At 24.9% G+C, this 27,163-nt stretch overlaps 1 protein-coding gene across 3 annotated transcripts in view; it reads left to right on the forward strand.

Moving 5' to 3' along the window:
* The window catches only part of LOC100203445 (phosphatidylinositol-binding clathrin assembly protein LAP), a 71,750-nt gene that overhangs the window by 11,800 nt on the left and 32,787 nt on the right, over window positions 1–27,163 (forward strand). For all 3 annotated transcript variants that reach the window (XM_065792225.1, XM_065792223.1, XM_065792224.1), the window contains exons 2-3: window positions 2,201–2,343; window positions 17,916–17,988. In XM_065792225.1, coding sequence (XP_065648297.1) covers window positions 2,201–2,343; window positions 17,916–17,988 — 216 coding nt within the window. The remainder of the gene's footprint in view (window positions 1–2,200; window positions 2,344–17,915; window positions 17,989–27,163) is intronic.

Here is a 27,163-nt window from a genome sequence, read left to right on the forward strand (position 1 = left end):
AAAAAATTTGTTGAAGAAAATTAGATAAGTGTTTTTACTAATATATATATATATATATATATATATATATATATATATATATATATATATATATATATATATATATATATATATATATATATATATATATATATATATATATATATATATATATATATATATATATATGTTTATTTATTTATCTAAAGTAAAAAATTTAAAATATCTAAACTTTAAGAACTAAAATATGGATCTTAGCTGTATAAGTTAGTTACTATAAGATACATTAGAATCATGATCCAGCTCAACTAAAAATGGAAATAAAAAAAATGAAAAAATTTAAATAGTTAACAATATGATGGGTGATAAAAAGAAAAGTTAACTTACTGATGACTTTATTTAAATTCACTATAATATTTAAATTCAATTTAAAATGAGCTAATGTTTTAAAATAAATAATAAATTAATGTATAGTTTTCATATCATCAAATGAAATTAGAAACTTCTTATTTGTAATTTCATTAAAAATATCATTTAAATAATTATAATGGATTTAAAATGTAACATACTTGGCTGCTAAATGTTATCATTATCTTCATATCTAAACAAAAAAATACAAACTGCAACTTCACAACAACATAGCAGCTAGTCAACCAAGTTTTATTTTAGAACAGCGCATAAGTAACTGTATAACTTTATCACAATAAGATAAATACAAACTATAAAATAAAGATAAATTATAAATTAAGACCTACAATTTGTGATTATCTATGACATTAATAAAAATGCAAATTAAAGTATTGCTATTTAATTTTAAACATTTTGAACAAAAAAAAAATTTGTTAAAACAAAAAAAAACACAAAAAAAAAAAACATGTAAAGTTTATAAAAGGTTCTTAAAAGTAAAATAAACTACTTTCTTAAAAGTAAAATCTGACTTTTGTTCCTATATAAACCACCAGAGAATAACACTGTACCTAATAATTAGGTTCATATTAAACATAATCAAACATCTAACATTAAGTTATTTAAAACCAACAAAAAATAAAAAACCACTTATTTTAAATAAGGTCATTACTAGCTTCTTTTAATTTAAACAGCCTGTAAATATTAGGAAAATACAGTTTCAATACATCAGCTACAAAATGGAACATGTTTCATTACTTAACGCGTTGAAAATATAAACTTTAGTAATTCCCAAGACAAATTTAAAAAATTGCACAAGGTACATACTAGTTATAAATAAATGTATATTTTTTAATTATATTATTTATGATAATGACAAAAGACAGAATAAGAGATACATCGGAGATTTGTAAAGCTTTAATAAGAAATACAGATAGAGATTTGAATATCTAACCCTGTGCATCAACAATACCTCTAGCAATTTTAAAAATAGATATCTTAATTGGCTCATAAACAAATGAAACAGACTTTAATACTATTTTGATTATTTTTTAATTGTCATTGTTGTCCATTCGGTTCAGAATGTTTTAAATGGGGGAGTAATCTAAGAGTTGTAAACACCTAACTTTACTTATTACCTTGATATTATGTAATTTTAAAACTTTCATTTATTATAAAACAATGCTAATAAGATATTATCTTTTAAATATAAAATTCCGATTTTCAATTATGTTTAATTAAAAAAAAGGTTCAAATCCTCAGCTTGCTTTTTTTAAATCTTTTTATTTAAAAAAAATGAAAAACAAAACAATTTTATGATTCTATAGATATTGTATGTATATATTGTATACCCCTTTCCCTTGCGCAAACTCCACTTGTAAACTACTTGAAAAGTAAAACTGGAAACCTTAAAATGAACTTTAAGATTTACATATTTTAAATTTACATTAGTTAGATATAGCCACATTTTCTAATAAAAAAAGTGCTGAATAACTTTTCTCGCCATTAACTCAGCTTTAATGGCTGCCGTGAGTTCTGTATCAAACATGCACAAATAGGTAATGGCATCATTAAGTTGAATATTATTATATAACAGATGTATAGAGTTATTTAAGCATATATATTTGTTTTTTTAATTAAATATCATTTTTTTTGTCTAACTTTTTTCTACTTGAAAATCAATCAATATATTCAACACAATGAATATATATTATATACAATATTATATACAATGTTATATGTTATACTGATATTATATACAATGTATATAATATCAGTATATTAGCATCAAAATATTAAAAGAAATTTTTTTTAGATATCCATAACTCTCTTGAGTATGATAATGTTAGTATTCCTAATGTGGCAGACATGCTATTTGAACGTTGTACTAACTCTAGTTGGGTAGTTGTGTTTAAAGCTTTAGTTGTTTTTCACAATTTAATGGCAAATGCTAACGAAGTAAGTATTAATTTATTTTGGCTTACAATACTGTATTCGTTTTTACTTTGTTATATGTTAATTTTAATGAGTTAAGATTATGAAATACCCATTAGCGTAATACTACATGCCCACCTGATGATTTTTTCTGTGTTTTTCCCACTAATTTACCTTCCACTTTCACAGCCATGTTTTCTTATGTCATTCCTCAGTGCTATTTTTCTTTTTATTTAACAAATTTTAAAAAAATGACAAACATAAGTTTAAACTAAATTATTCTTGTTAAACTTAAATAGTAAATGTATTAAGCAAACATTGTTTTTTTTCTTCACAAAACTTGGTTGTTAAAATAAGCCTCACTTTATTTAAGAGACTTACTTTTTTGTACTAAAATCAACATGCTGTTTTACTTTGTTAAGCGTAAAAAATATGCCATAGTTTCATGAATAAGTCATGAACAAAATCCATCAATATTAAAAAAAAAAAAGTTAATGTAAATTTTACTATAAGTAAGCCTATATTATTTTTTGCTATGTCTATACTTTGCTCTGAATGACCTTAATTTGTCAGACAATTTATTTAAGTTTTGTTGACCAAAATCAAAATTTAAATAAATTCTAAAAAAAAATGATAAAAAATTTGTTCATGTTTTATAGATTTTAAATCAAAAGTAATAATTAAAAAACATAACAATCCATAAAGAATTTTGTTGCAAAGCATAAGCAATGAAAATTCCAGTTTGTAGGTTAGAGTTTTTTTTATCATAATTATTATATAAATTGTAAAAGACATTCTGTGGTGTTCATGAAAAAAAAAAGACTATATATATATATATATATATATATATAGTCTTTTTTTCTTTTTTACAATCAAGAAGCATTGATTTTAACAGTGGTATAGCAATATATTTCTGCTGCTATCTAAACCAGATCTATTGCTATTGAAAGCAGTTTGAAATAAATGATTTTTTAGCTGATCTCATTTACATATTTTAATAACTTCCCTTTTAGATACTGGTATGTATCTAATAAGCACTAGTGAATAGTTTTTTCATAAACTAAATAGAGAATAGCGAATAGTAAATTTTTAAACTTTTTTAATAAATATTTGCCATCAGTCTAAAATTTTATTCAACCAAATAATACTGAATACTAGTATTTGTTTAAATTTGGTGAACAAATTTCAATATGTACACATATTCGTCAAACATGTGTATATATATTTAATGTATATGCATATTTAAATATATTTAATTTATTATATTATTATACAAATATTTTTAATATTTAATTTATTATATTATTATATTTGAAATAAAAACATTCCAGTCTATTAAGTTGTATTTTTTGCTTAAGTAAAGTGGTTTTTTCAAAAATGATAAAATTTAATTAGTTTCCTCAATTAAATTAAAAGTCTCTTGGTTATGAGCTGGATAATTAGTGTTCTATAAATAGTCTACTAGCATTAAACATTAATATAATATCAAATAACATTGAGATAATAAGACTTATTAAACAAGAATTTTACCACTGCACTTACTCTATTTAAACTTTTTATTATATATATATATATATATATATATATATATATATATATATATATATATATATATATATATATATATATATATATACATATATAAAGATGTTTCCTTACTTTTACTTTAAAGCAAACGTTACTTTACTTTAAAGCAAAAAAATTAAAAGTTACTAAAATTTAAAACGCGTTTTCAACGACTTAAAAAAAAACCGTACTAATACTTTCTTCAATAGCGTTACTTTTAAGTTTAATAATTAAGTATGCAACTGAAGCAAGTAATTATGTTTTAGCATGGTTTTTACATACGTTTACAAAAACATGTGAAATTTTAGTTGAAATGAATGCATTTGCAATAACTTTAAAAGAAACCATGCTAAAACATTGCTTTCTTCAAAAGCGTACTTTTTTTAAATGTTCTTATTATCGTTAAGGTAAAGTAATGTTTGCTTTACCTTTTTAAAGTTTTGAAAAAATTTTTTAAGTTTTGCAGAAATATATATAATTTAATAAAGTATATAGAACTATTATATTTATCAGGGCTTGTGATGAAGAAAATTGTCAAGCGTGTTATATCGCGCTCGTAAAATTAGAATATGTTTTCATCGAGCGTGATTATGTGCGCTTGAGATAACGTCGGCGAGCGCAATCATGAAAATTCCTAAAGGCGATGCTCATAAAAAGCTTTTTTTTTATATACCTTTTTTTATTTATTACATAATTTTTTCGTCAAAAAATATTTGAATTAGTATCACACTTATGAAACTACTTCAACGAAAGAGATTTTTATACTTCCAAACTTCTTGTATATTGTCAGATCGCGATTTTATTTTTAACTATTTATGTTATAAAAAAATAATATCAAACAAAAACGCAACTTCTTATTGATTTAGTATTGAAGTATAATTTAGTGACTTAGTTTTGCTTCGTTGTTTTGATATATGTATTTTAAAATGTTACTCTGTAAACTTAATTAATGGTTAATGGTTTTTATATTTCTTGATATTTTTTATTTAAATTAATTATTTTATTTTTTTCTGAAATTTCTTTTTTAAATTACGTTTTTTTATCTTAAAAATATAACACAAGAATAATTTGAAATAATAATAAATAAGAATAATAACTTTTCATTTAATAAATATTGACATCATTACTTAGTTTTCTTTTCCAATGTCCTTAATTGCGAACATTCTAAACAACAGAATCGTTTTAAATTTGAGTTAAAATAAATAATAGTTAATAAAAAATCTATACTATGAACAAAAACTAATTTTAAATACCGTTTACGGGCACGTTTTACGAGCTGAGCGGGATCGCGCTCGCTTCATCACAAGCCCTGATTTATTATAGTTTTCATTTTTTACTTTGTGTTTAACAATACCACTGATATGATATTTTATTTTTAAATACTTAATATTATAAATATAATAATATCATATTAAGTATTTAATAATAACTTAATATAATAACTTATTAAATGCTAGTGTTAAAAATTTCCGGAAATTTTCAAGTCTGTAAATTTTTCGGAAACTTTGGAAGTTTTTAAATAATTGCGTGCAAATATATTTTTTGTAATTTTATATTTTTTGTATTGTTTACTATTACCTTACTTTTTTAATGAGGAATAATTACATTAACTAATATAATTTTAGAAAACATAAATATTTTTCCTTAAAATTTATTAACAAAAAAATTATGTGAAAAAATGCTAAAGACTCTTAAAAAAATTTCAATAGAATGTTATTCAGCAAAAATACACAAAATACTTATTTTTATTACAATTGAATAACATTTTAAAAATCTCTATGAAAATACGCTTCTTTTGAGACCCAGGTTGACATACTTTTGAATAACTTTTTTTTCGACAATATTAGGGACTTTACCCTAAATACTTAAGATTTGAACCTAAATATCTTTACAACTTGACGTGATGGTAAAAAAAGAGTTACATATTTGAAATCAAAATGAGAAATGCTATACAAAAAACAAATTGTTTGCTTGGCACCAGAAAATTTTTTTTTTTTTGTTGACCTGTGTATTTTATGAACGAAATGAGGTATCATCCTGAAATTTTGTACATAGACAATCTTTCACATAACGGATACAAATTTCAAATTGAAAATTTTTTTGACCACCTTAATTATATGTAAATTAGATAATAAAGGCATATATTTTGGGGTATTTCAAAAAAATATCAAAATGGTGATGTCACCTTGATAATTTTTTTGAGACATTGTTATAACTTACAATATAGGTATCAAACATTGCTATTAATAAAAAATATATTACTGCATTTTTCAACTTGTCTAAATGTAGCCTTTTAAATAAAGCTGAGTCAGCATAAAATTTTTTGCTAACTTATTTATGATAAAGTTAGCTATGTCTTAATTTTATGTTGTAAAAAGTTATTGTTAAAGTCTTTGTGAGGGAAATAATAAATTTATACTTTTTTTTTTTTTCTTTTTTTTTTTTTTTGTGTGTTAAAAACATAAAGAGAAGTGACTAGGAGAATTTTGTAGCCAAATTGTGACAATTACACATACTCACATAAAGTTGGATCTTAACTAAATTTGAAAAAATAACATACAAATATAAAAATAATAATGCATTAAAAATTTTTCTATAAATCTTTATTATTTTTTTCAATAATTTTTTCTAACTCAGTTTCTGAAATTTTATATATGCGACCATTTGTTGTAGATGGCGGATAAATGGTACACAAAACATGGTTTGATGGGACCCAACACATATCTTCCCATGTAGGCCATAAAAAACTTGGGCTGGGACCATGTGGATGCATAAATTAAATTTTATAATCTCCTTCTCTTTTTTGTTATAATTGCAATCCACCAAAAATTGTCATAATTGCAAGCTACATAATCCATATGATTATAAATAACCTGCTGCACAACCAGCTCATTTGGTATCTGCACAAGGTTAAATGTCTAAAAATCAGTTTGTTGACTCATCCTCTTAAAATAAATTGTACATTTATTAATTGGTATAAGATGGTGGAAGCATCTTGTTCCTGGCAAAATTCTTCCCATAGTAAACCTTGGTTGTAATGGTGATCGATATTATTGATTGAAAATTGATTTTTTGATTCAATATTAGTCTTTTTTGCATGTGTTACCTGTACCCTATACTCACAAAATCTTTTTTTCCAGGAATCATTCATGTGTACTCGTCACTTTGATAAAAGCTATGAACTAGATGGTTTCATAGGAAAGTGACTTCCTTTTTTTTATGATGGTTTATACAAAATTCCATGTTTTTTTTTTTTAGCTTTTCTAGCTTCTCGTATAAGATAAATAGGTACATTAAAAAATTCTGCAGATTTTGGAAGTGACCATGATTCTGGAGTTAATGTTAATATCTGTATTTATGCGGAGTATATCACATTTTTTAGCTTATCTTTTAATTCATTTAAAAGTGAGTTTATATCGTCAATTTTATGGTGATCAAATGAAGAAGTTAGTGGTGTACAAGATGATGTCAATCTAATCATAGGATCAATATTATAAACTTCATTTATTTTGTTTGTTGTTGCTTCAGTTATTTGATCAAATTTTCTTTTGGCAGCTGGTAACCGTTGGTGTTTTGGCACTGATTTAAGCTTAATAGGTGACACACCTATAGATTGAAGACTTTCATTGAGAGCTGAGCGTTGTTCATGTTCAGACTCAACCCTGCTATAGCATTGATCATTTGATTCTAATTTTTTATTTATACTCTGTACCCTTTTGTAATAACTACTGCATAATTTCCACCCAGGTACAACAGGAATATCTTGTATTTTAAGAGTTATTGCTATTGATAGCAATATCTTCACATTTCCTATATAAAAAAAAGAAGCAATAGTTTCTAAAAACTAATATCAACTAAGCATCATTGTAAAGAACATATTAGTATATTTATTAATTTATAAAACAATTAAATTTTAAATTTAAAAAAATATTTGAATTTTCTCCTTAAAAAAGCATTTAGTTGTCTTATTATTTCTTTAGTTTATTTAATTACTATTCAAACCTCTAATAATCAAAATAGTATCAAAATTACCTTTTACCTTTTTCTTTTGATTTCCATGTTTTTTAAATAGATTACAGCATTTCTGAGATTTTCTTTCAAATGCAACTCCAAAGTATTCTCTATGATAATAGCAAACTGTCGTAAAAAAATTTCCATAATCAAGTAAACCAGCTTTCAATAAAAAATCGTGTTTTTCATCACTTGAAAATGTTGATAGGTCTAAAAGACCTTGTCTTCTTGTTAAACCTTGCTTGTGACTGTATCTTGCTTGTGACTGTATACACACACATATATATATATATATATATATATATATATATATATATATATATATATATATATATATATATATATATATATATATATATATATATATAATGGTTGAGGTTATTGAAGATGAAAATGTTTTATCGAACAAGAGAAAAATAAAAGCTTTTTGCACTGACAATGTATCGGCCATGGTGGCTGTTTGGAAATTGATAGAAAGTAAATATGATCGGATGTCAAAATATGGCTGTTTTTCTCATGGTCTAAATTTGTTAGCTTGTGACCTAGTAAAGAGGAACAACATAATTTCTAAAACACCTAAGCAAAATAAACAAATAAAGTTTTTCAAAAACAAGCATGTTCTAAAGAGTATCCTTGAGCATTGTAGCCTACATGCTCTGAAAAAAAATTTGATAATAATTCTTCCTGTTGTAACTATATGGTCATCTCAGTTTTCAATGTTACAACGCAATCTGCGTCTTTGTGACTCATTGTGATTGGCAGTAATTAATGAGAAAGCACAAGAACATATTGAATAACACAACAACAAAAAAAGGAATTAACCTTAAAGAATTAGTGTTAAATAAATTTTTTTGGAAAAAGACAGAATTAGCTTACAAACTTCTGAAACCTGTATCAGAGGCTATTCTTGAATCAGAGGTTGATACAGCATCAGTTTCTATTGTATCACAAGTCTACTCATATGTCACAGCTGAGATATCTGATGTGTTGTAAAACTCAGCACTGCTGACTTTACAAGAAAAAGAGAATACCACTACTTGTGTTAAAAAACGTGATGATTTTGTCATAAAACCTATACATTTTGCAGCTAATTTGCTTGATCCAAGATTTTTTGGTCAGGATTTGAATCATTCAGATACGATTTTAGCTGAGCAGCATATATTCAGAATAGCTGAAAATGAAACTAGCTGCTGATGTTATATTGGATGAATTAATCAATTTTAAAGCTTGTAGTGAAATATTTAGCCAGGATAGTCGCAGCTATATTTGGAAGCTGAGTGTGGAGTGTAATCCAGTTATATGGTGGAAAGCATATGCACCAACAACATTATTGGCGAGAGTAGCATTAATAATGTCTTGCAACTGCAGCATTGCATCTGCTGAGTGTGCAAACAAAGAGTTTTCATTGCAAAAATCTAAAAAACGAAATCGTTTAACCGATACAAGAGCATCAAAGTTATTATTATTGCTTACAATTTGAAATTACAGAATAGATTAGTTAAACTTAATTCTAAAAAGAAAAAACCTTTATGTTTACAAAAGAAAAAGGTTGGTGGTAAAAACAATATAAGTCATAGCTCCTTATCACTCAATGATAATGATAATGAATATGACAGTGAATATTTAAGTGATGATAGTATTGATTTTCACACGGCTAAGCATTAGCATTTGCAAAGGCCTATCATTATATTATGACAGAATAGCTGTAGCATAATTATTAAAATAATAATAAAAAATACATTTAATAATATGCAGGAAAATTATTTTTCAGTAAATTTAAAAATTAAAAACAAATCTTTCCAAAACTTTGCTTGTGGTTTTTCACTCTTATATATTTTTGCATAAAATAAAATAAAATTACTTAACTATAAATGGATTAGGTGTATAATTCTTTGCAATTTTGTTTATTATCTAATCATAGAGTAGTAAATTAAATAAATTTTTTTTTGAAAATTTCCGTAAATTTTGATAAAATTTTCCCGGAAATTTTCATCACTATTAAATACTTAATATTATGTTATTTTAAAATGCTTTAAAAAAGAAATGTCAAAACAAATTTTTTTAAATTTTTTAGTTTCCTGTTATTTCAATTTCTTCAAGTTTATACGTTTTTTTAGTAAATAAATTTACCTAACTAAAATGAGAAAAATTCACTATTTTGTATTAATGGATTAGGTCGAGGTTGTCACATGATTATAATTTAGTAAAAACCGTGAATTGTTCTGAAAATGTAAATATTAGAAAAACCTTTTATTTAAAAAAATTGTTTGAATTTTTTTTTTACATTCGAGTTTAATTAACAATGAAAACATTTTTTACGCTGTTTTTTATTTCTCAATTGAGCTTCAGTAGATAATAAGTTATTGTAAATTAGTAAGTAACTCCTTTAGTAAAATGTTTTAAGCATTGTTGAATGGATAATTTGTGATAACATTGTATGTTTATAATTTAGTAAATTTAAAATAATTAAAGTTTACTAAGTTAAAACCATATTTTAACAGTAGACAAAGTAAACATGATAGTTCGTAGAGCACTAAAGAAGAACTAAAGAAATTGAATAATAACTAAATTTAAATTGTTTGTAATACGTAATATTTGCAGTTAAACATGAAAAATAACTCTACCATCATGAAACAATAAAAGTAAAGTTATAAAAACAAACAAAAAATAACAAAAAATAAAATCAAAAAAAGAACTTAGTAAAATGTTAATTTTTTATAATTATGATCCTTTTAATTAAAAACAATGTTTTCTTGGACAGAGGACACATCAATAAAGAGCATGCATAGTGAAAAATTGATGTTTAAGTTCCTTCATATTGTAAGTACTTATTAGATACCTATGAATACTTAATTCATTAATAACTGTTGATTATTATGAAAATTATTAACTGCAATTTAAAGTATTCTTTAAGTCTTTAATGACAATATATTATTTTAACACGGAGAATCATAAACACTGTCATGGCAGCTCTTAAAACATTTTAATATTTTGCATGTTCTGCTGACTCGAATTTTGATGGTGTTTAGTGTAAAAACAAAATGTATAACTTTTCAACAAAACTTTTTTATAAACATAACTTAATATTAATTTAAATTAATTTTAAAAGAAAAAAAAAGGTATTTTTTAACAAATTTATTAATTTAAATACAAAATTTCAAAAATAGATCAATTAAGTATACATATTTAACTAAAAACATTCAAATATCTCTTCTATTTTAGAAGTAGTTAAGTATTTTTCACTGCTCACTCTAACTTCTCTAACTTAGAAACTAAAAAAACAACAAAAAGCAAACAAATTTTTTAAGAAGTAAATTTGAAAGATTCTTTAAAAGTAAATTTAACTTTATAAAATCTAACCTGAATATCACCACTAGACAGTAATACTGTACTAAATAATTAGATTCATTTAAAACATGATTGAATATCTAACAAAAACAATAAATAACAACTTACTTATTTCTAAAATAAGTTCATCTTCCACTTCTATAAAATTAACAGCTTGTCGATATACAATTTCAATACATAGCCTACAAAACAGAATATGTTTTGTTAACTAAAATATTAAAAAATTAAACTTTAGTAACTTTAAAAACAGAATAAAAAATTACGAAATATACATACTATTTATAAGTAAAAGTATATTCAATAGTTATAATATTTATGATAATGATAAAAGAGAGATTCAAAGATATTTCAGAGATTTATGAAAGTTAATAAGAAATTCAAATAATTACCGCATGCTTATCTACAACTTGTGCATTATAAGTTAAAGGCTTCCGAGTTGACTCTTCCAATACTATACGGACTATATCTAAACTTCCTTATTACCTTTATATTGGGTAATTTTGATAATTTCTTATTTTTAAATAAAATAAATTTAATAAAATGATTTGTTTTAAATATGAAATTAGAATTTTTAAATATGTTCGTAATAAAAACACACTTTTTAAAACCCCTTACTGGTTTTAAAAAGTTGAGGTTGCCGTGTGCCTAGTTTTGCTTTTTTTTTTTTAGTTTTGTTATTTAAAATGAGGTATAAAACAATTTTATAGTTAATTTTATAGTTTATTGTGTTCTCAATATATATACATATTACAGTCCCCTTTCCTTAAGAGAACTAAACTTATTTGCAGAAAACTTGAAAAGTAAATTGTAAACCTTTAAGAAACTTTACTTTTTCCATATCTTTAAATTTATATGATATTTGCATAGACTTTCTTATGAAATTTTCTTATAAAATTTTTTTATGAAATTTTCTTATAAAAAGTGTTGAGAGACTCTCACTATTATCCTGGATTCAATGATGCCAGGGGTTTCATGCAAACACGCACAAATGAGCTTTAGTACCACTACTAAGTTTAGGAATAATATATAGTGATTAGAAGTAATTTGTAAAAATGTTTTGCGTGACTTTAATAAAATGTTTCAAAAGATAGGTTTTAAAAGTTATTTGTTTAAAATGCAATTAAAAACATCACACAAAATAATTTTCGCTTTGAGTTTGAGTTTTTTAAGTTTTATTTTGAAGCTTAAATATTTTCTTTATTGTAAAAAATTTTTTTAGTTTTTTTGTTTTTTTTTCTAATTTAAATTAACTTAGCCTTTCTTTTTTCAGCTCATTTTTAAAATGTTTAAATCATCAAAAACAGTTTAACAGTTATAGCTAAGCTGTTAAGAAAAAAATCACTTGTATGGTCAGCAGTAGCATTTGATCGCTCGCCATTCCTGTCCAAGCCTGCAGTAGTGTGCTGGCCCCAGAGACTATGCTGGAATTCCACATGAGCTTAATATATTCTTTAAATGATCAAAGAATAGTTTTTCATTGACTTTATTTATATTTTTGCAAGTTAAATTATTTAATTATTGGATGTCTTCAGCATGTTTTTGGAGAATGGCTTCAGGTTGGAGATAATGATGGAAATAAAGAGAATGAACAGAATTGGGCCAAGAATACTACCTTGAAGTACACTGGCTTCAATACATTGTTTTAATTCTATGATGGCGGTTAGATTAGTAAGCTGTAATCCAGGAAGTGAGCCAGCTAGGTAGAATATTCATTAATTATAGCAATAATTTTTCATGACTGACAAGATCAAATGCTTTTGCAAAATCAAAGAATATTTCAAAAATTGATTTATTATCTTTAGCATGACTGCAGTCCTCTATAATTTGAATAGTATTTGAATTATAGTCAGGTCAGGATCAGGATCATCATGATCACCCTGCTACTGGTATCGTGTAACCCAGTGCTACCTGCCCCATGCCCTGCTGCCTTGTAAGATTTGCTTTTAATAAACCCACAGAATCTACAAAAATATAACAGGCTTGCTTCTTACAGTGTACCAGGTAATATCTTTAAGACTATTGAATCCTTCCTTACCAATTATAGTACAAAAGTTATCTTTGATGCACTCTTCTTTATTTCCTGTAACTTAAGGGGTTCTTCAAGGTTCTATCTATGGCCCTATACTTTTTTAAATTTACATTAATGATTTCCCTGAAATTCTCATGTCTAAAGTGGCATTGTTCACTGACGATATTACCATTTATTCTTGTCTTGTTAAGAAGCCAACTCTCTCTGATTGCTTGGAGGGAGCATTTGAGCTTGAGGGTCTCACTTTTGCTACATCATAAGGCCCTTAGTGGCTGGTGAACTTTAACTCAAATAAAACTTAATTTTTTTGTACTAATTGATATTGTAACAATCTAGATCTTTCTATATTTATGAGTGGTAATGTACTTGATGAATCTACCCTTTGTCTTCTAGGATTAACTCTTACTTCCAATTTTTTTTGGAAACCATATATTAAATCCATTGCAAAATTAGTATCTGCTAATGTTGCATCTCTTTATTGTTCTCGCCACTTCTTTTACTCCAAATTTCTTTCTTTATTGTTATAAATCTCAACTCTGTCCTTGTATGGAATACTGTTTGCACATCTGGAGAAGATCTTTGAATGATGCTTTTTCTCTTTTAGACAAGGTGCAAAAACGCATTATAAACATAATTGAACCTGCACTTGCAGCCTACCTTCAACCATTGTCATATCCAAGTAATGTTGCTTCTCGTTCTTTTTTCTATAAATACTTAAATGGGCGCTGCTCTAAAGGGCTAGTGTCTCTTGTGCCATCTATTAAAGTTCATTCTCATGTTACTTATCATTTATCCAAGTTTCATCCTTTTACTGTGACTTTATAAACTTCATCTTTGCTTTATAAACTTCATCTTTTCTCTTCCAGTAACTTCTGACTCTAATGGTGGTTGCTTGCAGCCTTGTTGGAAGTGATGTTTTAAAAAAAAACTCCGAAACAAACTTGTTTTAAAAAAAAAACACCGAAACAAACGATCCTTGACAAACAAGGTGCGTTTAGGCTCACATTTTTAACCACCAGATTATTTAATTGCTATGTAGCCAATTGAAATGATGCCTTAAGTTTTTTTATGCAATCAAAGTTATAAAAAAAATTTCTTTTCTAAAAAGTTTTCTATTTTTTTAAAAAGAAAAAAAAAATTATCTATTATAATATCAATCAAATAATAATTGCTATTATTAGAATTAATCAAATAATAAGTGCTATTTGTAAAGATTACACGTAAAAAGTTGTCTAAAAAAGATGATTTCAGTATGAAACTTATTTTAAATGATGAAAGAAAAAAAAAAGAATCTGATTCATGATTTTGTATTTTTGTACAATACCATTCAAGGATTATCATTTTCCGGATGTTTCTGGAATTCCAGATATTTTTTTTATCTTTAAGTTTTTCCGGATATCCAAAACATTTTCTATGCATTCAAGTTTAGGTATAAATTTTTTTAATATATTTGTTTTTTAGGCTTTTTCACTCAGCACTCAGAAAAATAAAGAAAAGTTTGAAAATAAAAAATAGAAACAACTCAGCTAAAAACAAAGTTATAAGGAAAATAAGGGCAAAATATATTCCAAATATTTTACCCAAACAATTTTCTGGATTTTTCAAATATGACCTGGATGATCTATGTACCATTAAATTTAACTAGTATAACTTTTTTGGTTTTATTTAAATAAGTACTTTTTCTGGAACAAAAGTGAAAAAATTAAAGAATTTCTAGTTTTACAAGTTATCAGGCAATTTTTTATTTCAAATAAAATTTGGTTAATTTAATTATAATTTAATTGTATTTAATTGTATTTAATTTAATTTAATTTGGTTAATTTTAAATTAATTGTAAATCATTAAAATTTTGATAGTTCTTGAATTATCTTTTTTTTAGTTACTTAACATATTAATATTTTTCAACACAAAATATTGTTTTAACTGCCAAAATATTGCAATTAACCCTCTGGCTATAAAAATTATCATTTTTAAATTTTTCTACATTCTCAAAAATTATCCATTATTTTTTCTAGGTTCTCCTTTATATCTGAACCTTGTTTTAAGCAATAATGTCAATGCTGATAAATGATATCCTTTCTAGTTCCAACCATCTACCAACCATTTTAAAACAATTACCAACTTTAATTAAACATAGGCTATCTAAAATTATGGGTATGAAAACACTGCTCTTATTTATAAAGATGTATTAGAAAAGTTTAGATTTTACAACTAACTCCAATATCATCCAACTATAAACCCTCCTAATGCTAATAAAAAAAAAAAAGAAATATATGGTTTAATCCTCTTTTCAGCAAAAATGTTGTAACCAAAATAAAGTCATCTTTTCTTAAACTTAATTGACATTTTCCATTACGTCATAAGCTCCACAAAGTTTTAAACAGAAATTTAATTAATGTTGATTAAAGCTGTATGCCAAATATTTGAACCATTGTTAATTCACACAACCATCAAATTTTACACAACAAACTGCAGCTGCATTAAGAAAACTACACGTCTGTTTAATAAACAATATCTAACAAAAAATGTTGTATATAAAGCCTAACCCCAGTCTTACATAAAAAATCTTATATTAGAAATACCGCCTCCAATCCTTTTAATGCAACCAAATAAAATAATTGTTGCTTTGACTTTGATACAGTTGATTGGCAAATCTTGAAACATAAATTTTGTAACAGTATATATATATATATATATATATATATATATATATATATATATATATATATATATATATATATATATATATATATATATATATATATATATATATATATATATATATATATATATATATATATATATATATACACACACACACATTTATATATGTATATATATACATTTTGGGGCTATTCTAGAGTTTTTGAGACTGCCAACCATATTTGGGTGTCACCCAAATTCAGAAATTGAGGACTTTATATATATATATATATATATATATATATATATATATATATATATATATATATGTATATATATATATATGTATATATATATATGTATATATATATATATATATATATATATATATATATATATATATATTTATATATATATATATATATAAATATATAAATATATATAAATATATATATATATATATATAAATATATATATATATATAAATATATATATATATATAAATATATATATATATATATATATATAATATATATATATATATATATATATATATATATATATATATATATATATATATATATATATATATATATATATATATATATATATATATATATATATATATATAGTGAAATAATGGTAGAATTTTATATTTACCTTTAAAAAAAGTTTAACTAAGCATAATCCACATTTTTATTTTGTTTTTATGCATTTTAATGTGGTAATCTTTTAAATATATTAAAAATAATGTAGTTTAGTATTTCTGTTTTAAAAGCAACTTAAATCAAATATATTCATTTCCAACCTATTTGTAAATTAGTTTTTAGTGCTTTGTTTTTTAAATTTGTTTATTGTTAAAAAAAGTGAAAATTGAAAATTTCAATAAGGGCATGATTATTTTTAAATAAAATGGCACTGAAAAAACAAGAAATGTATCAGTTATTTTTTTAAGTAGATTTGTTTAAAGAGGAAAACAACTTTTATTATCTTAGCTCCCCGCTGCTAGAGGTATTTTAAAAAATGAGGTTTTTCTAAGAGTGAGTAGTGATTAAAATAAACTGTTGACTAGTTACTGATATGAATTTAGCCTCATCTTCTCTGAGAAAAAAAGCAAAGTTTGACATCCATTACAATAATTCAATAGTTTAGCATTAAGGTATCTTTGGGAAACTGCAATTAAAAACCTTGGAAATGTTAATAAAATTCAATAAAAGATAAGTTTATTGCAAAACCTGACAAACCTGCAATAATGTTTTAAATGTGAAATAATATTTTGTTCAGAGTATAGTTGTAACCATGACTGTAAAAAGCAGGTGCTTGTTTAATACATGTGTAAACAAGAAAATGAAATTCCTGTATTTGAACTCAGCTTCATCAAGTCCCAAAGTGAGATTATATTAGAAGTTTTTCACTGTTGACACAAAAGAATTAACATAAATAAAGTTTTAAAAAGAAAAGTATTATCAGGAACTAGAGAAGAGAGCTAAGAAATTTAAAAAGAAAAGTATTATCAGGAACTAGAGAAGAAAGAAATTTAAAAAGGAAAGAAAGATAATCTAAAGATTATGGATAACTATAATTACTTAACACAGATTAACTAATAGTAGAATATGTTAGATCACGAAGTAATTCAACTGATGTACACTCTTATTTAAAAAAATGAAATGTTTATATAATGAAGTATTTAAAAATTATTTTATAATAATATTTTATTTATTAATAATTATATATTTATAATAATTTAAAAAAAAACCTATATCAACATTATATATAGTATTTGTCTATAAAAATGTATTTTGTGAATAATTAATTGTAATAATAATATTATATTAATAGCACACATTAAAGATATTTTAATAGATAAGATAATAATAGGGGCATATAAGAACCAAATAAGAAAGTTTTATCAAAAGGTATTTTATTCTAAACTGGTACTTTATTTAAATTTTAAGATTTGAAAATTAGTAGTTGTTATGTTTTACTTTTTATATTTTAGAAATTCATTCAATATATTGCTTCTCGGTCGACAACATGGATGCTTCAAAATTTTTATGATAAAGGAGTTCAAGGTTTTTTATTTTTGTTCAATGCTAAAATTATAGAACAAATTCAGATGAAAATTTTGCAATGCAAAGTTGTTTTGTAAATGTTTATAATGTAAAATTATATTTTTTTTGATTAATTTCATTAAAATGCATTACTGATATTTAAATAGGTAACATCTAAAAATGAAATAAAACATAATGTAAATTTTTAAAGTTCAATAGCGTGTGTGTGTATTTATTTATCATATTGTATATCAACGGAAATTAGGAAAATTTAAGTGTTTGTGAATTATATCTGGAAATACTTCTGGTCTTTAACTTTGAAAATAATTTTAAAATAGTAAACTTTGTTTTTAAATGATAAAAATTTTTATTACAAAAATAAGACCTTGAAATAATATAAAATCTTAATATAAAATCCTATTATTATTATTATTTTATTTTTATTATTAATACTATTATTATTATTATTAATACTATTAATATTATTAATACTATTATTATTATTATTATTTAAAATCATGATTTAAACTTAAATAGTTTAATTTGTTTGAATAATCACCAGATAAAACAAGAAAAATAAACTATACATTTCAATTAAGGATTGCAATATTGGTAATACTGGTTGACTAGTTTACTAATATTGCAGTACTGGTTTACCAGTTAACTGGTAAATTAAATAAAAATGTATAATTTTTCTACAACAAAAAATGAAATACTGCAGAAAAATATCAGAGAGGAAATGAGTTAAGATCTTTCATTAATTTTGGACACTTTAACACGTTGAGGTAGCCTACGAACAATGTTGGAGCATTTTTATAAAATTCAAAATCCTATACGAAAAAGTCTTATTGATATAAAGTCTGCAATCACATTTAACAAAAAGAATATTGGCTTATTATCAAACATAATATCAGTCTTGTAGCCTTTAAAAGTTGCTGTAGAAACATTGTGTTACGAAAATGTTAATATTTACACAGCTGATATAACAGCTTATGTTAAACAAACTCAGCAAAACACTTTATTAAGCAATGAACTTAAGAATGAATTGATATTACGAATTTTTCGAACTCTATATTGATATTTTGAACCTCAGAAAAGTTTTTAAAATGTGCAAAATTATCAGTACTTTACCGGTTAACTGGTAATCAATTTTTTCTTTTACCAAATTACAGGTAATTAAAAAGGTTAGTAATTTTGCAATCCCTAAGTACAAGCACGCATCACACCATTCTAAAGGAATTCAGTGGTGATCAAATATTTTAAATGAAAGAAACTGCAACTACTTTTACTTTTTCTAAAAAAGTTTTTTTCTTTTCTTTTACTTTTTTTTTTCTTTCATTTAAAAAATTTGATCACCACTGAGTTCTAAAGGAAATCAGTGATGATCAAATATTTTAAATGAAAGAAACTGCAACTACTTTTATCTTATGCAACTGTCTGAAAAGTCAAATTTAACCATCAGTTAAACATTTGTAACTCTCATAATATCTAGTGCAGATATTGATTTGAAGTTAAATGTGGAAGTGTTTTATCATTATCTTTATTATCAATTAATTAATGTTTAATTTAAAACATTAAGTGTTTAAAATAAATAACTTTTTAAAGTTTTCAGGGTTGTTTTGATTTAAATCGATTGATTTAAATCAGTTGATTTAAATCGATGTAAATCATGATTTAAATCAGACGGAAAAAAAAAATTGATTTAAATTGAGTTTTTTAATTTTAATTATTTTTAATGATTATTTATTGATTAATCAAATTAAAGTAAATTGCACTAGCTGAATATAACTACTGCATAAACTAGTATTAGTTTTAATAGTCAGATAATGCATTATAAAATATATATTAGTCATAAATCATTAATTCATATATGATTGGTTGTTATTTTTTAATTGAAAATAAAAATAATATAACTAAAAACAAAAATGTCTGGTGCTGGTAGAAAAGGAGATGCAGTTTGGACATGGTTTGAAGAAATACCTGCAATACCTTTTGGGAAAAGGGCAATAAAGCTAAATGAAAAAGCTGCGCTTCACAAATGCAAGGTTTGGTTGCTCGAATGAAAAACCACAAAAGTGCTGGTAAATGTTATTTTCTGAAAGATGTTCAAGATGATGAAAACATTATTATTTGTCAAGAAACCTTAGAAAATATCAACCAGACAACTGAAGAACCACAAACTAGTCAATGTTCTGCTAAGAAAACTGAACCTAGTCAATCTGCTGTAGATAAAACAAGGTTTTTGTGTTAAAATAAAAAGGCAGTGACAAGACCAAGCAGTGGCAAGACAGTAGCAACTAAATTGGATTCATACCTTATTAAAACCACTAAATCTGAAAAAGAAGCAATTGATGAGCAGATAGCAACAATGATTTATGCTACTAACTTGCCTTTTAGAATGGTTGACCATTAAGAGTTTATCAAGATAATCCATTTTTTACGCCCAGGATATAACCCTCCTAATAGAATCGATATTGGTGGAAAACTACTAGATACTGTTCACAAGAACAGCTTAACTATTGTTCAGGTTTGCTACATGATCTGTCTGTAACCATGAGTATTGATGGGTGGAACAAAGTTCATAATGAACCAATAGTTTGTGCAACAGTAACATATTTGGTTGGCATTGCTGTTAATTCTATCAACAAATGAGAAAAACAATTTGGTTGTAAAGTTCACAGTGTAGTAACTGATAATGCAGCAAATGTGTCGAAAATGAGACAACAGTTGGAAACTTGAGATAATGTTAATGTTATTACATATGGATGTTCAGCTCATATTCTCAATCTGTTGGCCCAAGGTTTGGCAATTCCAAACATCAAGGAGCAGATTGTTCAAGTTGTTAAGTATTTTAGAAACAACCATTTTGCTGCTGCTACATACAAAGCAAAGAGGGGCTATGACTTATAACGCCCCAAGATGTTAGATCTCAGATGGAATACATTGGCTGATTGTCTTGAATCCTATCTAAAACACTGGTCGATTCTGTTAACAATTTGTGAAGAAAACAGAATGATGCTGTTGCTTCATCTGCAAGAGTTAAAAAAATATTTTCATCATTTGGTCTTGTGCATTCAAACATTAGAAATAGACTCGCAGAAAGCAGGCAAAATAGAAATTGAGAAAGCAGGCAAATTGGTTTTTCTATTCAAACTATTTAATCAAATAACATTAGAATCAATGAGTTTAATTGATTGAATATTTGAAAATTTGTAAATAATCGACACTAAAAAAGATTTTTCAATGTTTTAAATTAATTTAGTTACGATTTCATTATATTTTTAAAAACTATTTGATTAATTTAAATAAAAAAAAATCTAATTTAAATCAAAAAAATCCAATTTAAATCAAAAAAATCAATTTTTTTGATTTTTTTCAAAAAAATCTTGATTTTTATCAACCCTGAAAGTTTCCTAAAAAAGTTATACTAAAGTTTAAGTTTAAAGTTTTTCCTAAAAGTTATACTAAAGTTTAAGCAAATAGATTAAACTTTTGTATAGTTTTTTATTTGTTGGTTTTATAAATACTGTGCATAAATTTATTGTTTTGTTATTTCATAAATTATTGAAATATCATATATGCAATATCATTGACCCTACTTTTAAAACAGTGCTTTTAAAACAGTATGGTTTTTAATAAACAGAATTTGTAGACCAGATGTATTTCCAGGTATCACAATTTGTAGTCACTTAACTCGTGCGTTGATAAAAATGCTATGCTCTTTAAAGTTGTAATGAATTGATAAAAATCTTTATATCTTTTAATAAAATGTTAAAGTTCTTTAGTTTTACAAAGCTTAAAAGCAAAATATATACTTTCACATAATAAACAAATATATATGCTAAGTTTATTAACTTTTTAACATGCACATTTTCAACCAGAACATTCTTAGATTATCTTAGAAAAACTTCTCTCTTTGTTAATTTTATCAATTAGTTATTGAACATTTCACCTTATACAGTGTGTTTAATTTTTTATCTGATGCATGAAGCGTGATAATGCACAAACAAGGTATTGAACATACACATATCAAAGCTGTGAATTTGAGTTTGTAATGTTAGATAGTAAATAGACAGCATATAAAATGTATAAGTAGCTTATTAGGTAAAAATAAAACAACTTTTATTTTAATTTCCAGCCTAAATTTATTCCATTTCACTTATTTCTATACAATTATCTTTTTGGTATATTTTTTCTACTCTTCTACCCCTCCCCATTTATTTGACTTTTATTTGATTATCATTGTGTTAAAATTTAGATTTCAACTTATACCCATTGATAAGAGTTATTTTCATCACAATGCACAAATTTATTATGTAGTTATAAAATAAATGTATTAGAAATATTTTATGTAATAAACAATTGACATAAAAATTGAACTATTCAAATAAATTTCTGTTGAAAAGAAGCAAATTGAATCATATCGGTTTGCTGCCTTGTTGAAAAATTTATATTAGTATACTTGTTGAATGATACCTGTCTTATCTGTAAAGTTGTTATTGATTGTGGTATCAATCATACCACAATGGTTATTTCTGGTTGATTGATCAAATGGTCTGAGATGATACAAACACTTTTACATTTTATCGTGTTTTCTTCTATAAATAACTAAAGGATGCAATTGACTGTTGTTCTAATGAAAACATTGTACTGCATTTTGAATTTAAAAAACTGTAATTTTCAGCAAAGTCTAGTAATATTAAAATATGATTACTTGGTAATGTTATTTTGAGATAATTATTTTTTAAACGCTGCAAATATGTTGCTTGATTTCTGGCTATATAGTGATGGTCTCTTGTTTGGTCTATTTGTTGACAAGCTTTTTCAATAAAATCATTAACTAGAAAAGTTGCTTCAGCTATATCATGTTTTTTGTTGGGTTTTTGCCACTGATTAAAGGTGATTTTTTCAATGCTGTGTTTATTAAACAAAGTAGTAAGATTTTAGCTTTGTTATCTGGGTTCTTATTACAACTTTGCTGCATACAGTCTCAATTTGTTAAGTCACATACAACTAAGATCAAGCCATCTTTATGGTCTGAAACATCTAGTATTTTTAGTGCTAAAAGTTTTACATTCTTGTGATATTCAGAAGCGTATACTGGGTGAAAACAAGAAGCACCTCCAACAGGAATACACCACTTTAATCTAAGTTTACAAAATTTAGTAATGTCACATTTTAATAGGTAACATTTTTCAAGTAGATTCATTATAAAAAAGACTTTCTTGGTGTCCTTCTGGGTCTTCATAAAATAAGATAAAATATTTTAAGCCAAAACAGTAGACCACTTTTTTTCTAGGTAAAAAGAAATCCTCTTGTTATTAAAGAAAATTATTTTTTTTAAATAAATTTTCTCAATTACGAATTAACTAATTTACGAATTAATTTTTTTTTTTCCATAGTTAATACTATGATTCCACTCGCCTCATGAAAAAGCCTTTTTGAAATAAACACCCATTAAATGCTGAAAAACTACAACTATTGGAAAAAACTGACTAGAAATAGTACATTAAATGTGAATGGAATCTTTACAATAATTTTTTTTTAATACAATCTACAACTTGCTTCATAAAGTTAAAGGAAAGCAATGTTCCAAAAGTTATGTTTTTGTCCAAAAAATACATAAATCCCGATATCTTTTATGTGCAAGCATGAATCTTTACAATACTACAGCAAAGAGATGAAATAGTTATCTAAGAAGGTTTTGTGTAATTCTGACACTTTTTGATGATAGCCTCTGAAGATAAATGCATTTTGTTAACATACCCTTGCTGCCAACAAGCCTTTGCCTCCCCTACTTTATTGCTTCTAAAATTGTTGATTATTATTGGGTAACATTTATTTAACTAGTCACATGATCTGAACCAGTCGCATGATCTGTAATGCTTTTAATTTGTTGTAGCATCTTAAAAATGAATTGTTGTAACATCTTAAAAATGAATTTTGAAGAAATGGTGATAAAAACATAAATTAAATAATTCAGAAAACATCGTAGCAACATTAAAAAAAAAAACTTCATCTAATGAAGAACTAACTATTGAAGACATTAATAGATATTTTACATTAAACTAAATAATAATAGTAATAATAATGATACTATAAAAGTAGTGTGTGTGTGTGTGTGTATATATATATATATATATATATATATATATATATATATATATATATATATATATATATATATATATATATAAATATATATATATATATATATATATATATATATATATATATATATATATATATATATATATATATATATATATATATATATATGTATATATATATATATATATATATATATATATATATATATATATATATATATATATACAACCCGTAGATGTTGTCCGAAAGTTTTTTCCATATTCTGTTGACAAAAAGTAAAAATTAAAATGCAAGACCGGAATTATTTTTTTTTTATTAATTGATAGACTGCCTGCCCCAACCAAACCCTCAGTCGATGTAGCAACACTCCCTTGCGGGTCAGGCTAAAAGATAGTAGGTGTAGCAGCGCTCCCTTGCGGGTCAGGCTATTTGTCAGTCGATGTAGCAGCACTCCCTTGCGAGTCAGGCTATTTGTCAGTCGATGTAGCAGCACTCCCTTGCGAGTCAGGCTATAAGATAGTCGATGTAGCAACACTCCGCGCATGATTTACAGTAAAAAAAAATTAAAATAAAAACATTTTATTAAAAAAATTAAAAATAAAAACATTTTATTAAAAAAATAAAAATAAAAACATTGTTTATATTGTTAAAAACATTCAGAATGTTTTTAAAAACATTCTGTTCAATTAAATTTGCGTTTTTGTGGTTTTTTTAAAAAACGATTTATTTATAATTAAATTAATGGTTTTTACTTTCGTCCAACACGCAAATGTTGGACGAAAGTCAAAAGTAATTAAAAGTGATGTATGTGTTGGCGTAAGAATCACTTTTTTCCTTCCGCTCTTCCCAAAGACAACAAACTATAGATCTATATATATATATATATATATATTTATTTATATATATATATATATATATACACACACACACACACACACACACACACACACACACACACACACACACACACACACACACACAACCCTCGGAATTAGGGTCCATATTTGGCAATGCCGACTAACTGCCGAGTGTTTGAGGTCAGCAAAAAATTAATCGTTTCTACATTTTATGGTATAACCTTTGTATCAAATTTTTTTGCTGACCTGCTGCCGACCTCTAAAAGATTGAGGTCGGCAATTTATTGCCGACCTCATTTTTCCTAATTCTGAGGGTTGTATATATATATATATATATATATATATATATATATATATATATCTATATCTATATATATATATATATATATATATATATATATATATATATATATATATATATATATATATATATATATATATATATATATGTATATATATATATTATCTTTCTTTATATAAGTTAAACATTACTCAACCTAAAAAACATTTATTTTGCTGTTAAAAAAAAAAATTGTATATTTGCACGAGCTTTATTTTGTAAACTGAATTACACAGGTGTGGAGGTGGGCATGACCAATTGCCCATCTCTCCTGACAAGGCTTGTATATGTATACATTAGGCTGGTATAAAAATAAAAGATTGGTCTAATACTGAATATTTTGATGCGTCTACTTGTAAATGAATAAAAAATATTAATATGAGACATAGGGAACTGTCCTTTTTTACCTTTAAATATCAGACAGGTCCCTGATATTATAGGAAAAAAAGTATGCCGTGCTGGGTCTCAAAAGAACCGAAATTTTATAAAAATTTCAAAAATGATAATCACGTTTTATAACAGCATCTCTAAAAAAAATTGACTTTAAAAAACCATGAAAAAAATAAAACTTTTTATTAATGTTAAAAAATGACAGTTTTTACGTAGTAAAATGTAAACTAATAATCTAAATACAAAATAATAGTTATTTTTAATATTTTTATAATTTTTAAGTTTGCTTCTTTTGAGATCCAACATGACATACTTTTGAAGAAATTTGTGTGATATTTAAGGGTAAAAATATGGCACTTCCAGTGAAGCATTTTTATTTTTTACAACTGCAAAATTTGTATATATATATATATTATACTGCTGATTTAGGTGAGCAGTGTGATGTCATACTGAAATAGCCTGCTATTATACCCTGCCAGGGGCTTTAGTACATACATCGAATGACAAATAGCCTGATATATATATATATATATATATATTCATATATATTTATAGAACCCTTACATGTTGTCCGAAAGTTTTTTCCATATTTTGTTGACAAAAAGTAAAAATTAAAATGCAAGACCGGAATTATTTTTTTTTATTAATTGATAGACTGCCTGCCCCAACCAAACCCTCAGTCGATGTAGCAGCACTCCCTTGCGGGTCAGGCTATTTGTCAGTCGATGTAGCAGCACTCCCTTGCGAGTCAGGCTATAAGATAGTCGATGTAGCAACACTCCGCGCATGATTTACAGTAAAAAAAATAAAAATAAAAACATTTTATTAAAAAAAATATGCAAATGTTGGACGCTCTTCCCAAAGACAACAAACTATATATATATATATATATATATATATATATATATATATATATATATATATATATATATATATATATATATATATATATATATATATATATATATATATATATATATATATATATATATATTAGGGATATGACTTTTTTGCAACCTACTAGGCCTGTATCGTAATTCAATGAACTTTTATGTAAAAAGAACGAATAGATGTTTCATTTTGACATATTTTGAAAAAAGGTCACCCCAAAACCAAAAAATCGAATTTTCAATAGGTACACTTTTGTACAGTAAATGAATATTAAAGGCTGAAGATGTTGTAAGAGTCATACTCCTGTTGTTATTTTATTTATTTATGCAACATGTACTGTGATATAACAAAAAACATTATGTGATATATAATTATACAAGTATTACAAAATTAACAGTATCAAAGCGTCTAGTACAACAATATACATATCTGTCTGTGTCTATAGGCCTACTGTGTTTAGTACATGGGTCACATGATGCTCACGTCTCATAAAGAGTCTAGCGCTTATTACTTAGAATGAATCGAAGTTGCAGTTTGTCTTTCTTTCTGCAGGAAGCATACAGGTCTTGCATCACCTTGATTGCACGTTCAGCTATCTGATTACTTC

This window comes from Hydra vulgaris, chromosome 03 (assembly GCF_038396675.1).
Source record: "Hydra vulgaris chromosome 03, alternate assembly HydraT2T_AEP".
NCBI lineage: Eukaryota > Metazoa > Cnidaria > Hydrozoa > Anthoathecata > Hydridae > Hydra > Hydra vulgaris.